We start from the raw sequence: 18148 nt of genomic DNA, 5'->3' as shown, positions 1-18148 counted from the left end.
CTTATTGTTTTTGTTACTTATGTTTGCGCATTTTTTCGCAACAGAGCGTAACGTAATAGCTTTTGACCTTACGACGCGGGATACTTATACCGAATTCGCAAGTGCGCATCCTGTGCGGTTATATATATATACATGTAGACGTATACTTTTCCGGTCCATTTCACCGAGGCGCATTCAGATTGAAATTTCAGCTGATACCTATCCCCGTGCGAAAATCTCCCGCCGTAGTAACGCGCGCTGCACTCTCGCTCGTAAAATGTCACTGTGAGAACGTAAAACAAAGTTCCGTGGAAGTAGAGCAGATCGCGTGGACACCATCTGAATTTTTCATCTTCTTTCACGCCTACCTCTGTGCCGCGCGCGCTTTCGACCGACTTCATATAAAGTGGAACAAGATAAAACAAACGCGCGCAAAATAAAATTTATGAGGAAGAATTACATGCACGTCTACTGTACGCGTTTGCCAGTGTTAAACACACGATTAGTATTTATTTTTCCAACATTATCTTGTTTCAAAACAAAAGATGGCAATATTTTATGTTCTTTATTTTTTTTTTTTTTTTTTGTGTATGTTTTACGACGCTATAATATAACAGTTCTCTCAGCTTCCTCGCGAATATTTTGTGGCTCTTTTTTAAAGTCAGTAAAAGAGACGCGATGGATGAGATGAAATCAGCGATAAGGTATATGTATGGCGAAATTTGGCGAAAATCAGGCGCGTTTTGATGGCGCCGCGAGACCGACGGCGGCAAAAGGGAGCACGTGCGCTCAAGCACCCTCGAAAAGGTGCATTTACCGCGTACCGGAGATAACTCTCGGAACGTGCACGGATGTGAATCAATTGGGTATCGTCGAACGTCTCACAGACGACGTCGCGACACGAAAAGTAGGAGATATTCGCGGGCAAAAGACACGTAAAATGAAATCTTATCCGGAAATGGGCCAGATCATGACAGCACAATCCGAATCTCTTTCTGTCGTTTTTTTTGTACATCGTTCTCTCTGCTGTTGCAAACTACTAGAAAACCATATCATCTGATGATAACTATTTAAATTCTTCTTCAAGCCGTCTCAAAAAAACTATATTTTTATAAAAATGTATAAAATAAAAGAAAAAAATCTCTTCTTCATATTTTCTCTCTCAGATGTTATTTGCTATTTATTTGAAACGCGCGAGAAGCAGCACTCATCTTTACGAAGCTTGTTTATCTACTCGTGTGAAAAGACGCGACGATGGAAAACGCCATCGATTCTGATAACATCGCTTGTTGTGAGAAGCGGCGTGCACACGTGTTGTAAAACGTTGCCGGGGCTCTATATTGCACAGCTGATAGCACGCTTGTAGCTAGGTCGAGATGCACACTATTTTCAATGTTAAAGCGTAGTTGCATGCGAGAGAAAGTTGTACTTGTACGGAGATACGCGAATGGCACAAATATCAAAACATGATATCTCGTTTTAAGTACTGCTTTTAATTTAACTCTACGAGCCCATTAATTTGTTCACTCTTCACTTCCATTTGTCCAAAGAGATATTTTTATTTCCTTTGATAAAAAAAAAAAAAAAACCAAACTACCGAAATATATGTTTGGCGTTTTTCCGCTTTTGTAGAACACCGTATAATTGCACCGTATATATCAGAGATGCGTGACTTCGCTCCATTCTCTGTGCCATTTTAAGAAATCCTCTCGAATAGCGGCACCCGGAAAATGCGCTTACAGGATTACAGAAAATAATTCCTGATACCGAGAGAGAAGGGAGAAAGGGGCGCGTGCACGCCCGCATTCGGGTTTCTTGTCGAACCATTTAAACATTTCGAATGGCGCGGCGCGGCAGTAGTATAGATGACTGTATATACGTGCTCGCGCTTTCGAGGTGGTACGTGGCAATTCCCAGAGAGAGCGTAATCCCGAATGTTCGACGGTTCTCCGATTCGCACGATCGCGCAATTTAGTCGCGCGGAATGCGCCACGTGTGTAGAGGTGGATGGGTCCGTTACATTTACAAGAGCGCATACGAGGCGTGTGGAAGAGAGAGAGAGAGAGAGAGAGAGAGAGAGAGAGAGAGAGAGAGAGAGAGAGAGAGAGAGAGAGAGGGAGAGAGGGGGAGAGAGAGAGAGGGAGAGAGAAAGAAAGCGTCGTCTTTATGCGTTGCCGTGTAAATTCAAGGTTGCAATTTTACTTTTTTTCTTTTTTTTTATCGAGTAACCATCTTTCCCCTTACTTCGAGCGCGAACTTGCTCCCCGCTGACGCGAATTTCCTTACAGAAATAACGCGCGTTGTAAGCTAATTATATGCCCTATTGGATATTTCAATAACCATTCACAAGCGCGTTCAATAGCAAAGCTGTGATATCTATAGATAGAAGATTCACGGAAGAACGACGAGAAGAACTCGCGTTTAAAGGCCATTCAGAAGAAAAAAAAACTCTCACGTCGACCTTGTGCGCGTTCGGATGTATCAGTTCTCGCTGTTGAGGAAAAATTCTTTGTGCAAGTAATGTTACGCTAAATTTAGCGTATATCCGTGTATACGCCGAGTATGGGAGGCGATGTTTTAATGTTGCGCGCGTGTGCTTGGTCTCACGGTTCTGTCGCGGAATTCAATTTCCGCTTTTCCGCGCGTCATTTGGTTATAACCGCGCGCGCATCCGCGGCACAAAGTTCGTCTTGTCTTTTAACGCAAAGCGACGGAGCTAATTCCAAATTCCGCGAGCTGCCGCACAGCAGACGGCTCTATAGGAATTTTAATAAATCTCCCGCTCTTCTCGCTACCATTCGTATATATATACGCACACCACTCGCGCGGTGATTCTCACTCTCAAGATCGTCATAAAGCGAAACTGCGCTACGGGATTCGCGGAATAATTACACCGATATATCTCTCTCTGTGTGCATGTATGTGTCTGGTATATATAACTGCGGTTACATCTTACCTCAAGAAACTGTATAATACAGTTTGTCGAGTAAGTCGTTACTTTATTTAATTTTATACAACTCTAATTATGTGTCAATTTATATCAAACTGGGGGAAATCTATAAGCGAGAGACTTACTATATTTATATAAGTAATGAGATGTGAAAAAACTAATTAATTCACAATTTATATTTGACAACATTTTGATATAAGAAAAAAATTCAAAAAACACTCATCCACGTTTCATCTTTATTTCTAAATCTGCATCATTTAATCCAAATGCAAAGGACCAGACGGTAGGAGACAGATAGTCAGGTCGGCGCTTCGGCGTAGGTGGATAGTGTCCTGAGGGATAAGTCGGGAGTGGCCGGTGCCGCTAACCACGTTCGATAAGCGGTCAGGTCGGGGAACCCACGAATCCTCTTCCCGCCTCTCTTGACCTCTCCTCACGCTTTCGTATTCTGGCGTCTCTCTACATAGTTACCACTTCCTCCTATCTGAAAAGCTGGAACTTTGGCTGACTGAAGTCGAGAAGGAATGCCGTCGCGATTTTCCTAACACACGCGGAAAGAGTTCGATCGCTTCGAATCTTCGGATACGTCGAGCGTATCGCATCTCACGCGGTGAAATGCGATAACGGCGTCTGACGGCGATGCTCTTATCCGTACTTTCACATTTTTTTTTTTTTTTTTTTTGGAGCTTATTTTTCTCGGAGAAATTTTAAAGATATACGGAGTGAGAAAGATCGCATTACATTTTAGATGTGATTGATGACAAACGCGCGAATTATTAATATTTACAAGAAAAAGAAAACTACAATTTTCACTAATCGTTTTTTGCAGTAATTTTTACGTGGCGAGGTATATTTCTCTCTCTCTCTCTCTCTCTCTCTCTCTCTCTCTCTGTATGTGTGTATGTGTGTGTGTATATATATGTACACATAAGCTGAACGTCACGTATATCGCCGCGTGCAGACGGTCGCTCACCGTCGAGCTTGCAGAGCCGCACGTAATGTCACGAGACGTCGCCGGGGACAAATGGGATTCGTGCCGCGCCATTGACTGCGCCCGACGTACGGACAGATTAGTGTTAATGCGTTTTGTTGCCCCCTTTCCCCTTTCCGTCACTCCTCGCGTGCCGCCTGGCTCCCGAAGCTATTCGGATATCGAAGAGATTCTCCGGCAGAGAAGTACATCCACAAACGACCTCGTCGTGGCGGATCCCCGCCACTGGCGACTCTGTGAGCTAGGGAATTACAGAAACCGGGGATTTTGCGGCGAACATTGTTCCAACGGCTCTCGGAATCTTATCTGTGAGCGGGAGAGAAGCACGTTATCTCGGATAAGTCTGGTGGCGGTGTACGCGTGTTGTCTTTGCGAGGCAGAGACAGGTAGAGCGGAGCTTCTCGAGAGAAAAATCGCGAAACTACGACGGTCATAGAAGCTCGAGAACGTCGTTGCGGAGAGTCGTTGCGTTATTAGACTCTTTTTCGATTTTCTTATTTTCGCTCTACGCCACTTTCCTCCCACGAGATATACCAGTGGATATCTTTGGCAGAAGAGAGTTGCCGATACAGCGTTCTCGTTTCCTTCTGCTATCCTCTCATCCAAGGACTGTATAACGAGATAGAGCACGGCGATAAAATAATTTATCCGGAAAGCAAGCTAAGCGAGGCGTGAATTCCTCTATCATGTATGTATATATATATATATATATGCTGGTTGGTTGTATTGCTTCGAGAGCGCAGCATTCACGAGAATTTTCATTCAACTTTTCGTTTCTTGTGAGAAAGCATTCTACCACCGGTATCTAATTTTTCTTTTTCCCTTTGAGCAGCACGCAAATACGTTTTCTGTTTTCCGCCTTATTTTTCTTCGCCGCCGTTTTTGATCGACGAGAACGCTATAACAACGTCACGTTGCGGTAATAAAAGCGGGCGTAAATGCGCTCAAAAAAAAATATATAATACGGTATTGAATGGAGGTTTTTTTGTTTTACACACGAATACATATTTTTTTTCGATGTCGCGTTTTTCGCGGCTATGTTCTTGCTGACTGATCTAGCCGTTGCCACCGGTGAGACCGCACCGGTTCAAACGGAACACGAAGATAAGACGCGGAGAGAGCACGCGGTTCCCCCTTGCGCGAGATTACAGATTACCCGAGACAGATATCGGCGCGCATCTCGACGTTCCGGCTTTTCCTACCATTTCTGACATACGATTTTCCTTCCTTTGAAGACACCATCGTCGACCGCCAACCGCGAGTCTTCCTCTTCTTGGCTTTTCCTCTCCTCATCTTTCTCTCCCACACACACCACCACCACCGTCTTCACTTACCCGCGGGAATTATATAACGAGCTCCGGTACGTAATATGAGAGCGGCGTGCGCTCGCGTGAATGCGAGCCTCGAATTCTTCTCTTGAATTTACAAAGGACGACCGAGAGTTAATCTCACGTGGAGCAGAACGAAGCGAAGTTGGGCGCCGCCGCGTGGTGCGCGACGCGCTATTCCCTCGCGATCTCTTTCCTCAACGATGTTCTCGATCTAATGGTGAAAGAAAACCGCCGACGACATTCGCGAGGCGAAAATTCTGCGCCACATGGAATTCCACGACTCTCCCGATGTTTCGCGTACTTGTACAAGCAAGGGCTCTATAAACTTTAATTGAGAGAGACTTTTTTTGCGAGAGAGAGAGAGAGAGAGAGAGAGAGAAATAGAGGAAGAAAGAAAGATTCGCAGATTAATTTATGAGACTGCATACTTATTTGCGGGAAAGAAAGATACTACTTCTAGAAAACTGGAGTTTGCCTTAGTATAAAAGAAGAAAGGAAGATCGATTCGGTTCGACTGCGATTTGAAGAATCTTTACGAGCTTGTGCGAGCACGAGCTGCGTTTTAAGCAAACATTTTACGGAGACTGTGTGTGTACACTATATAAGTTTTCCAATGCTCGCGAAGAGATTGTAGCGCACAAAGATGCCGCATCGCGCGTCCCCCGGTTTGCTTTTCTCGGAGGTGAGGCGGTTCTCGAAGAAGAATAGAACACGACGGTCCGAAATGACATTTATATTGTGTAACTCGACTCCGGTAGTTATGTTATTATCCAAACTTGATCTGTTGTAGTTGCGAGTTTTAATGTAAAACAAATACTGATTCTCACAAGGTTTATATACGCGATTCGCCTCTAACCGTGGAGGAAAAGTCGAGATGTTAACCTTGCCTCAGGACGTGCGAGTGTCTACAGCGAATACACCGAGAGACGCGCCCGGTTATATTGTATTATTCCTGCGACTGGACGAGAGAGAGAACAGAGAACAGGACGTCATTAGCTATCCCGCGGGACTCGATTTTACATGAGCGACTGAATAAAATTGCGGCGACGGTGGCGCGTTGCGCGCAATAACATGGCCGTGAGCCAAATGAAACAAATATAGTTAAATAACTCTGTGAGTGAAAAGCGTGCCGTTACAATGGCAATAATTTTAGTAACGGAAATGGAGAACCGCGGGACAGGGAGAAACAAAATTCGGTGATTAAGCACATTTGATGCGACACGACAAAGCTTCTCTCGCCTCGGGGAAAAAGAATTTCCGTTAGCTCTACGTTTTTTTTTGAATAATCAAAGCAAAATCGGCACAAAATCAAATCTTTTCTCGTTGCAAAGCGACGCGCGGAGATACTTCTCTTCCGACCAAGCATGAGCGAAAGTGTATTTGGATGTAACCATGCGCTTCCAACCGATTACACGAATTTCCGATTATCCGCTCTGCGCGCGGCGTGAGCGCTATTAGGAAAGTTCGTACTTCCATATTCATCGATGGTCGCATCTGGAAATGGAAATTGAATTTTCCGCAAAAACCGTTATCATGTTGCTTTTGCTCAAAGAAAGTTTGTAATAAGAGTATGTTGATGAATTAAATTCCAGACGCGTGTTATTTGTGCACGATTTTTATTATTTGTTTTATCTAATTAAAGTTTTGCGACAAAGTTTTTTTTTCATAACAGTCAAATTTTAAGGAATGTGTGTGTATGCGATATTCATTACACCAGTACGTCAGTCCATTAAGAAAGTAACATATTTATATTTTCAGCGGTATGTAACGTGGATAAACATTATAGGACGGGGGGACGAATATTAGAAAATATTTACGAGGCGATCTAAAGTGGATGGCGCAACGAGCCAAAAGCTCGGCGCGCTACGTGTCCATTGATTTCAAGAGAAAATAAACTACATGTACGCACAGATACGTCAACCGGTGATAATTTACGAGCACGGAGAAAAAATTGTATTATATATGAGAAATGTAATATTTCAGGGTAACATATCATATGTATACTTTGGCGGGGTATTAATAAAATCGAAATAATATTGTGATAGGAATCCGCGCACAACCGTGAAAAGCAATAGTTTCATCGTATTGTGTGTACAATGATTTCCCGGAAAAAGACTCTCTTCGTTTTATATCACAATTTCATTTACTTTCACTGTAAACACAGTCAGGTAAACGAACGCTTAAAAAATTAAATAACATTGAAAAGCTCGCTTTTTCCGCATTCTAGGTTTTAATACGAGATGACAGATGAAAACAGCAAAGATCGCAAAAGAAACAGAGGATCGGTAATTCAAAAAACTTTGAAATTTGTTTTTTTTGTTTTTTTTTTTAAATAACATTTTGGTCGACCGTCGTGCGATATATATATATATATATAATCCACCGCGTCGCGCACTTTGTAGCTTTTGTCTCGATGGTTTATCGACATATTCCGGATATTACGCAGTCAAACAACAAAATGTGAACAGCGAATTTTTATCTGGCTCCGAAAATCGGGGAACGTATCGTATTTACCTTCGCGTAAGGTGATATATTGTCGCCGGGTGCGCGAGCAGCTGCGTTCTCGGCAAGTCAACAGGGAAAGAACTCTCGGTGATCGGGAGTAAAATATATCGCCGAAACGGTGACATTACCTGAAATCGAGGATTTCGAGAATCCACGAGAGCATACGCGTAGTCACGCGGGGAGATCTATTTGCACTTCTCGCGAAAGACACAGCCGCAATTCGGACGTAGACAAAAAAAAAAAAAAGAAAGAAAGTGCGGTCTAAAAGTGTAACACTTGAGAATTATATCCGAAGGATTGTCAAAAAAATCAATCAATCTCAATCTCTTAACATATTAACGTTTGTTATCTCGTTAATATAAAACTTCCGCTGCCGATTTGGAAGAAAAAAATGCGACGACGGGCTTCGCCTAATCCGTGCTGAATACAAGCGTCGCCTTGCGCACGAAGCGTGTGTGTACGCTTAGTCGTCGGTGCATTGAACAGCCGGCGATTCTTCATCTCGTCCGGTGCGCACGAGTGACACTTAATTGCCAGTTTCTTTGAGTTTGCGAACGGTCTTTCGTGTGGGACTTTCTTCTCGCGGATCGCACGGCGTAGCACTTGCATGATGAACGACTCGTCTCTGTGACCACGCGAATTCCGCGGATTCGCAGAATTCTCTTGGGCATCCGCAAAATTTCATCGTAGACACTTGGGAAACGCGTTAATCATTGCCACCTCTGCCTCGTCCTCTTCGATTCTAGGATATAAGCGCAAGGTTACAGAAACAGAAAGAGAGAGCGAAGGAAAAACGCGCGAAAGAGTGAACAAGGAGAGAAGGAAGGAAAAGAGAGAGAGAGAGAGAGAGAGAGACAGAGAGAGAAAAAGAGAGAGAGAGAAAACTCTTGTGTCCTCCGGCTGAATTCCGGAAGAACGATCGGCTGTCACGATTACCGATCGTCCCGAGTCCGACGAACGTGAGGAAAAAATAAAAGGATGGAAGCAGGTACCTTCTCTTCTCGGTGAAAAATAGCCGTCGTTTCGCGCCGGCTCTGAATCCCGTTAGCTTGTGGTCTTAACGGATGTCTGACGGAGATACGTAGCTGTGAAAACTGCGTTTTACAATTGGCCCAACATTTACACAAGATACGCCCGTTACACGCGAAGGTCTAATCGCGCGAAGAAGGGCAATTATCCTTCCGAAACCAATTTGCGCAATTCTCTTGATATATATGTACATATATATATATATATATATATATGTGTGTGTGTGTGTGTGTGTGTGTGTGTGTGTGTGTGTATACACACACACATATATATATATATTTATAATACATATATATATACAATTTATATATATAAATATATATATATATTATTAAATATATATATATATATATATATATATATATAAAAGCGAAGAAAAAGAATGCTGCAGAGAGATACATTTCGAAAGCATCTTTCAAACTCGCTTTTAATTTCTCGTGCGGTTCTTTAAGATAGATCACGTCGTTGAGCAGCCACGGTTGGCGGAGAAAGGCAAAATTAGAGAAAGAGGAACGATTTTATACATTTCAGACGTAATACTTTTTCATAGAGGGCGAGATTCTCTTTTCATGGTAATTAGTTCATTCCACGTTCTTTTTTTTTAACACGCGATATTTTGCCTCGGGATATCCAGTATCTTTCTCTCTCTTTCTCCGTACTCTTTTCTTCCCTCGTGTTAGATCTTGTCATCGTCAAAGAATCGTTCCTGATTGCGCTCTCTCCCAAGCTTCTGTTCGCTGATGCGCGCTCTCGGCTCGGCTGTGCATACGTGTCGGCTGCTTACTCGGAGTTTCCGCATCATTTGACCGCATTGAGTACGCTCGTGTAACAAGTATTTTGCAACGACTTAACGCTGAAAGGATTAAGTTTATAACAGAGTTTGTGAGGATTACGAAGTTGTTGCTCGGGACACGGACGGTTCATTCATACTACGTGCTTTATCGTCGCTAATTGAGATCTCGATGGACGAACTCCGCGCGAGCTTGTTGGCATTGATAGATGAGAGATGCTCCACCTATGGAATCATACATCAGAGTCTCGACATACTGATCTCGCGCGTCCTGCGGGTATCGATTCGACAGCGGGACAGAATGGAGAAATACGTCGTTCAATCCTTTTGTCGCGAAATCCCGCGAAACAAAAAGATTAAATTTATTTAAGGCCTCGCGTAATCGTTGAAATTAAGATTGTTGTTCGGCAAAATATATTGTGTGGTAATCAACTTATTCGAAGGTTTTTTACCGGGTGAAACCGAGAAGAAGTACGCAGCGATGCGCGAAGTAAGAGAAGCGCAGAGATTAAATATTTCATTGACGTTAACGCGCGCCCGGCACCGCCCGTCATATAAAATGCGAGCGTTCGCCTCACACCATTCTCTACGGCATCGCAACTCCACGCGCCATTCGTCCGCAAACTTTTTCTATTCTTTCCTGGTAACGCGAGAGAGCGGCTCATCAGCTAATGGAAATGGCGATCGAACGTTGGAAACGATATCGATCAAAATATTCGGACGTGAGCCGAACTCAGGGAGAACTGGCCGTCGACGGTGATAAAAAAAAAATGACGACCGGCGTCGACGACAGCAACGACAACAAAGAGGGGGGAAAAAAGAAGGAAAAAGAGAAACGCCGCTGTCTTATATCTGTAAATGCGGAAAATAATGTAATTATAATTTACGAGGCACAAACAGCACAATAGACAGACGCGCGCGACCGAGGTCGCATCGAACGCGGCGGGCGTGCCAACGGGAGAGGCAAAGATGGGAGAACGGGAGACGACGAGACGAGTCGAGCGGCATCATTGGGAAAGCAGCGACAAAGTGCGACGACGCGGTGCGAAAAGCCGATAAATCAGCCGACCTAGTCGGAATTAGTTACCGTTCCATTTTGTAGCAACGTTAAGTAAGTTGCCTTCCGCTCCGCCCTCCTTCTCCTCTTCCTCCTTCTCATTTCGTCTCTTGGTATTTTCCTTCCGCACCTGCCTCCCGCGCGTCTCTCTCTCTCTCTCTCTCTCTCTCTGTCTCTCTTCTCTCATTTCCTTATTCGTTCCCGGCACCCTTATCTTCTCTCCGGCGCGGAGAAGCTCCGTCCGCTTGTCCCCTCTGTCTCGTTTCCTCTTCGTTTCTTCGCCGGCGGATCCGGTTCTACGGACTTGTTCCTGAGACAAAACCGCCGTTATATCCGCGGCGCGCCAATCTCGCAAAATTCCCTGGTAAAAGACCGCGTGCTGGTCGTCTGTTTCCGACGTGCGTCACGCCACCCGTCTCTTGTGTCTTATCGATGACATTAAATACCGTCGAAGAAAGAAGATCGGTCGCCGAACTCCCACTGTCGATTGTATATATCGCTGCGCTGGACACTGTCGCGTGTTACAACAAAATTCATTGTACCGATTCTTGACGAATTAGTTCTGTGAACTTTTCGTCGCTCGCGAGAGATTCGAGAGTTTTTGATTATCGGTCTTGGCAGAAGAGAGATTTTCGCGAAACAATAAAAAGTTTCTGCGGAGAGTTCAATACTGTTTCGAATTTTTGAGGACATCGGGAAACGTCATATGGAAAAGCGTTTGTTTTTTCAAGAAGTAAACAAAGCGGCACGGTTTTTTTGCACCGACCTTTTCAATTATTTGCAGTATTCATCAAATATTCCTTTCTCGCGCGCACGCGCGCTCTCTCTCTCTCTCTTTCCGTCATCAAATCAGAAATTGCATTTTTATAAAAGCTGCATTTTTATGAAAGCTTCTTTCAAAATTCATGCAAAACTAATCGGGAAAACAATATTACATTAGTTTCCATGCGCCGGCAGTTTATTGCAAAAGATAAAATTATATATGGTGAACTATTGACCTTTTGCCGAATAATAAACTATGCTGAACTTGCGAGATCTCAAAGGTCACTTAATGCGCCTGCAAACGATAAACGAGCTGCTCGCTAGCCGGATAAAGTAGGTGATAACCTTTTTCTAGGCCGCAGGCTACATCTTTTTTATCTTCATCTATTCGTAGCAGCTATCCGACGCTGCGCACGAAGAAGATGCATAAAAGAAAGAAAAAGAGCTCTTTAAAGAGCACTTAGCGGCGCTTATGCAATAAGATGCTATTGTCCGGAAAGCTTTGTAATTAATCAATTATCTCGCGCACCCACACACACACACGTGACATTATATAAAAGCGATATTTTTCCCGAAACTCAATTTCTCTCATTTCTCAAATTATTCGCCGGCGCGCCGAACCGATATGCCACGTGATTGATCGGTCATATTTTTTTCACGAGATCATAACTCAGGTCTGTATCGAACGCACGAACTTTCATATATTCTCCGCGAGTGCATTTGACGCGTTTACGTCATACGAATGCGAATACAGATTTCGCAGATTTCGAAGAGAGAACAAAACGTTTTCCCACTTATTTTTTGACAATTTTATTTTCTGTATCATGTGCATAAAGAGTTGGGGAGAAAATTACCCCCGTTATATATATATATATACACATATACAGCTTTGCGAGGACGCAAAGCCGAAAGCAACAATATACGTGTATATGTTGTCGCGTAACTGGAAAAAGTAATTTTTTTGGGGTGAAATTATTGCTTAAAAATTATCGGGGAGAAGTGCGTAAAATCTCTAATTTAAAGTCTAAATTACATTTCATGGCAGTGCGACAAAACTTTTTGCTGTCGACGGCAACTACTGGCTGCAAGCACGCGGCGCGCGGATGTTCGTATTCGCGGTTACGCCAAAATGCGCAAGAAAATATGAACGTTCATCATTCGAACGGAACCGGAAAGCCATGCGGATATATCTCCCGTTACGGAATTCTGCTGAGTGAGAGGCGGATATAGGGTTGGGGGATAGAAACGGTGGGGAGAGAAGCGAGTTGCTTAAATCTGCGGAGTTAGGACAGGACTTACCGCCAAGACGCGGCTCGCAAATGGCGTTCAAATTAATTTCAACAAAGTTCGTAAATTATTAATACCCTCCGGGCCGGCGGCGGGCGGTACGGCTGCTGACTCAGTTGTTCCCCGGCTAAATGTGCTGTTTAATTAGGAAATCCGCGATTGTGGCGAGACCCGGGATTGTCAACGGTTTTACGTTATGTTACATTACGGAAACACCGCGGCGAGAGCCTTTTCTCGCGCGCTGACCACCGCCTATGCATGTAGATTGCGAATATATACCTCTACCTTGTATGTGTGTCGCCAGTGAAACGAGCTTAAAACTATTCCGACAACGCCGCGCGTTGCAACGCGCGCGTATCCAACACCGTGTGTTGCGTCCATGCGCAATTACTCGACGCGACGCGAAAGTTTCTAAAACCGACGTGGTGAAATCGTCACCGTGGGGGAAGCGGTTTTGAAAGTGCCTCTTTTTTTTTTCGTGAATAAAACGCGACACGACGCGTTAAATTGCGCCGCTATACGGATTAAAGTGTTAATCGCGCGGCGTTTTACTGATTATAGCGTCTGCGACGCTATTTTTTTCTCTGCTATCTCTTTCCGTATAAAAGGCCGGACATAAATGTTCCGTTCTCTTTCTTTTGATATTCGTTTCTCATACATAATATATGACAGTTTACATAAGCAAAATACGATCGCTATTCTAAAAACCGTCGATTGCCAATCTCTCTGGAGCAGACCACGTCTGACAGCACAATATCCTTCGTGAGTATAGAAATTGATCGTCGTAAGTGAATTCGTTTTCTCAGATATAACGGGAGACGTACTCTCGGAATACCTTGGTGACTCTGAGAATTTTGAGGACGGCTCATGAATGCAAATTAAAACGTTTTGCCGCTTTTCTACTGGCGGGGCCCCGCATCTCTCTTCTTTCTCCGATATGTTACTTAGTTTCCTTTATAAACGATATTTAAACGCGCGTCGATAACCGTGATTATTAATAATATCCAGAGGAAACACGATATACTCATCTACAGATTGATGAATAATAATTAATTTTCGTAATTTTTCGATCTTTCAAATTGTTCGTATGTATACATTCGCGAATTAATCAATTTAATAGGAAGTAACGTATACAACAGAGAAATGCGCCCGAATTGCGGAACGAGTTAATGTAATTTTAATCGAATATCGTTAAACGTGGTCAACATAGCGTCATCTAAAGCCATTATTGCGTACCATTTTCACGACATTAGGTGCCCGCAAAAATCGTAATGTCCGCCTCTATGTGCTTTCTTTATTTTTGCGGCGTGCGTATTTCCCTAAGTTTTTCCGGAAATATACATATATATATATATATATATATATATATATATATATATATATATATATATATATATGCCATAAATATATATATATATATATATGGCACAACGCAATGCTCAACAATAAGAAAGCTTTAGAAGGCGGTGGCCATTATGGCACGGCNTATATATATATATATGTATATATGCCATAAATATATATATATATATATATGGCACAACGCAATGCTCAACAATAAGAAAGCTTTAGAAGGCGGTGGCCATTATGGCACGGCATAATGCACATTTTCAGCATTTCCAATAATATGCCGTTGGAATGAGAATTGACGGAACGACCAAGAAACGACAGGGAAAATTAATGGAAGACGCAATTTTTCCATCTAAGAATAAAATCTCTCTCTCTTTCTCTTTCTTTCGTCTAAGAATATATTAATGTTGAATATGACGAGCTATATTTTTTCACTTAGCAAAAAACCAACATTGGACTTAAAACATTCAACCGATATATATATATATATATTTTTCTCTAACATGTCGAAGACATTACCGTAAGCGTATAAACTTGAAGCAGAAATCGAGCTAAGAACGATACTAGGAGAACAGATCAAAAGAAGAGAAAGATTGAGCACGAACGAATATTTCCAATATTCTCGTAGCAATGCAAAGTTCGAGATAAGTACGCTTCTGATACAAACACTCGTGCAACATTCATGACTGACGACGGCACGACGATACATTGATATCTCGCGTCTTTTCAGTTTCAGTACATCGAGTCATCTCGTTCTCAACGCTGTCGTTCCCTTTTGAACGCGACTGTTAAAAGCGCGTTACGCGTCGGAAATGATACAAATATTTTTTCTCATTAAGTCAAAGAATTAAATAAGGTATTGTATTCTGTGTGTGTGTATGTGTGTGTGTGTGTGCGCGCGCGCGTCGTGTGTGTTCACATCGTACGAAAGTCGTTAGGCAGCTGCTTGGTCGAGATATTGCGTCACTTTTTTTTTCTCTAAACTCGATAAAAGCCATTGTCGGCCTTGCATGTCGGCTGCGAGAGAGTCGCGAGACTTCGCGAACGGTGACCCTGGCCAAATGACAGTTTTATCGAATTTTTTCGCATCCCCTAGTCGCGAACACTATATTTTGAACCATTATATTGCGCAATCGAACGATGAATTACGAAAGGCTCAGATTCAACGATGCATTATTACATCTCTAAGCTAGCTTTTCAGCGTTTCGATTACACGCATCGTGTGGCAATATTAATTACCGCTGGTTGGTACCCGAACCAAGTTCAACGGTAAGTTAACACCCTCTGAAGCGCGATTGTCCGTGAGTGAACGATTTATTTAGGCAGATAATTTCCGATAATCATTGTGTGCAGCTGTGTTCAAGCAATTTTTCGCATTTAAGTGTGCAATTTTGAATGTTTTTTTGTATTGATTTATAAGGCAGATAAGACATTTTTGAATTTTTTGAACGAGCACAGAGAGACATCGTAACTGAAATTCTACACAAATTATATTTTAGATACTGACAGTTTACGCACGAATAGACATTACGCTGTTTACTGCAAAAGGAAGTCTGAGAGAGAGAGAGAACTTCTGAGAATCGTAGAAAATATATTCGCGGGGAAATATACAAGTACGCGCGGAGATCTCACGTAACGCCAGGGGTTGCCTAATGACGGCATTTCTTCGGAGGATTCATCTTGCGAAGCGCACCTCAGCGATTCTAGCGTTAAATTACGGAAAGATTAATAACTGTCAGGAAGATTAAAGCGTAGAGACTCGAAACGAATATGCGCTACAATCGTGGTGCCGTTATACGCGGCAACGCGGGTTAAGATATTTATCACATTAAATAATTTCACATCTTCTTCTTGTGAGACTCCTTCAATCTTAACATTTATGCAAATTCACAAAGATAATATAAGGATTCATAAAGATGGCAAACGATGAAAAGAAATGTGACGTTTAAAAAAACTTAAATGTTAAATGTGTGCGTTAATATTTTTGCACATTAATATTAATTTATGTAAAAATAATGTAACATATGTGAAAATAAGTCGATCAAAATTTATTTAGCGTTTGGTAAGCAAACAAAAATATTTTCAGCGTTTTTGAATTTTTGTCACATATATATTATAATTCGGAACAATTTATTTTCATGAATAAGTGTATGCCGTAATTATTATCATATTTTTGTAGTCTTTGCGCGATTTTCGTATAACACACATTTCCGCGACGCAACAGCTCTCTCTCTCTCTCTCGTTTGCATAGCGAGCCGTCGATGTGCAAGCGCTTGTAATTAAAACGTAAAATATATTCATAATTTAACTCATATACAACGTATATTATTCTGCCAAGCGCGCAAAACTGAAAAAAAAAATAAAATAAAATAAGCGCTGCAACGAAAAAAGCTGTCGCGTAATTTAATTGGCCTTTTCTTCTTTCTTCTTTCTGCCGCACGTCAATTAATTACTTTTCGTCGTATTTGGTGTTTTTGTTCGTCGATTGTTACCGCTCGTTAAGTCACTTGCGTTTTCTCTTTGTTACAGCGTCCCTCTGCGACGTGGTTTACAACAGCGATTTAACGAAAACAGGCGTGGTCACATCTCCGTCATACCCGAATTCATATCCAGCCAGGTCGCAGTGTACATACGATTTTCAAGGAAGGGGAAAGGAACGGGTACAGATCATATTCCAGGACTTGAATTTGTATCATTCGCCAAATGCTCCAAACGAGTAAGTTGTTTGCACAATTTGTTTTTCTTCGCGCGCACACATCGAAATACATCGATTTTGTTGTGGTTAATTAAATGAGTATATATGCGTGTATACTTTGCATATGTTTATTTGCGTATATATTTTGCACATTTATATTGACGTAGCTCAAACTTCCCTAGAATTAATGCGCATATTAATCAATAAATTAATTATTAATCTATTTATGCGGTGATACGTGAACCCAGGGTTACAAACAAAATCGTACTCGGGGTTCACTCGCGTGAGTTTCACCAAGCTTCTACAATCCGCGCACACGATCGATTCAAACGTCACGGCATGCGCCGGATTCCCGAATGCATGGTGGACGGGGACTGCGTTTTCACGACGAATACATGCGCACACAACATCATTGTGTTTAGTAACAACGCACTCTTACGATACATATCATCGTGTCTAGTACCCTTAGTCCATTCTTGCGACACAAAAGACGTATGCTTCAAACATTACATTATGTATGCGCGCGCGTAACAGACGCCCGCGCTGTCTTCAGACCGCTCGCACGATAAGTACAATCTCAAAATTTCATGAGAGAACGTTCCTCTCCTCCTTCTTCTGCCCTCTTCGGTCTCTTTCCTTTCGTTCGTAAGAGAGTCTTACGCTATTTTATCCTATAACTTAGCGTGTTATTGCCTTTTATATCTTTCTTCGTGTATAAAAATTGTACGACGTTGAAAATCCGCGGTTTCAATTTAGCAAATGCGCGATGTGAAATTGTTGCTTCGACGTTTTTAAATTCCTGCGTGACACATCGGCGCGCAGCACACACGCGCATTTCTCTACCTTCCAGGTCAATGCCCATTCACCTAAATTCGTCCATTCGTACATAAAGCTGCAGAGCGCACTGGGGCTCCTGCATGCAATAGAGAATGGCGAAGATTTTACATTTAAATCTAACGGATCGTAGATCCTTCGATTTTAGAAAATCTGATTGCTTTCGAGAGCATATACTTCAAAATTCCTCATTGAGATTCAATCGAAAGTTTCAATCAGTTTTCTATAAATAATCTTTTTTTTTCGATAATCGATAATGAGAGCTATAATACACGCGATATATATTTATGTATCTATCTGTAATTTATATTATATCTATTATGTTTGCAATTTTTCAACAGATTTTGTAAATTATGAGCAATTAGTTTATTGCGATTAATGTGTAATTTGTCACTTTGAATAAAAATCAGTCAACGCATTTTAAAAAAGTGTGTCTATCTGCTATCGTAATTCATCGAGGAGATGGATCGGCGCGAGAAAAATCCTGAGAAAATTGCTTCTGATACAAATGGTTTCCCGAGTACTGCATTCGCGCGATCACTTATCTTCTCATTCATTTTCCAGCTGGCTGATTTTAAACATCATATA

At 42.2% G+C, this 18148-nt stretch overlaps 1 protein-coding gene across 1 annotated transcript in view; it reads left to right on the top strand.

The window, feature by feature from the left end:
- LOC109858248 (suppressor of lurcher protein 1) overlaps positions 1-18148 on the top strand; it is a 230756-nt gene that overhangs the window by 177514 nt on the left and 35094 nt on the right. Inside the window, exon 7 of the mRNA XM_020435323.1 lies at positions 16561-16747. Within this exon, the coding sequence (XP_020290912.1) occupies positions 16561-16747 (187 nt within the window). The remainder of the gene's footprint in view (positions 1-16560; positions 16748-18148) is intronic.

The sequence above is a fragment of the Pseudomyrmex gracilis genome, unplaced genomic scaffold, assembly GCF_002006095.1.
Source record: "Pseudomyrmex gracilis isolate BER0280 unplaced genomic scaffold, ASM200609v1 scaffold_195, whole genome shotgun sequence".
Lineage (NCBI taxonomy): Eukaryota > Metazoa > Arthropoda > Insecta > Hymenoptera > Formicidae > Pseudomyrmex > Pseudomyrmex gracilis.
The sequence above is the reverse complement of the archived record's forward strand: the minus strand, read 5'-3'. Positions and strand labels throughout refer to the sequence as shown.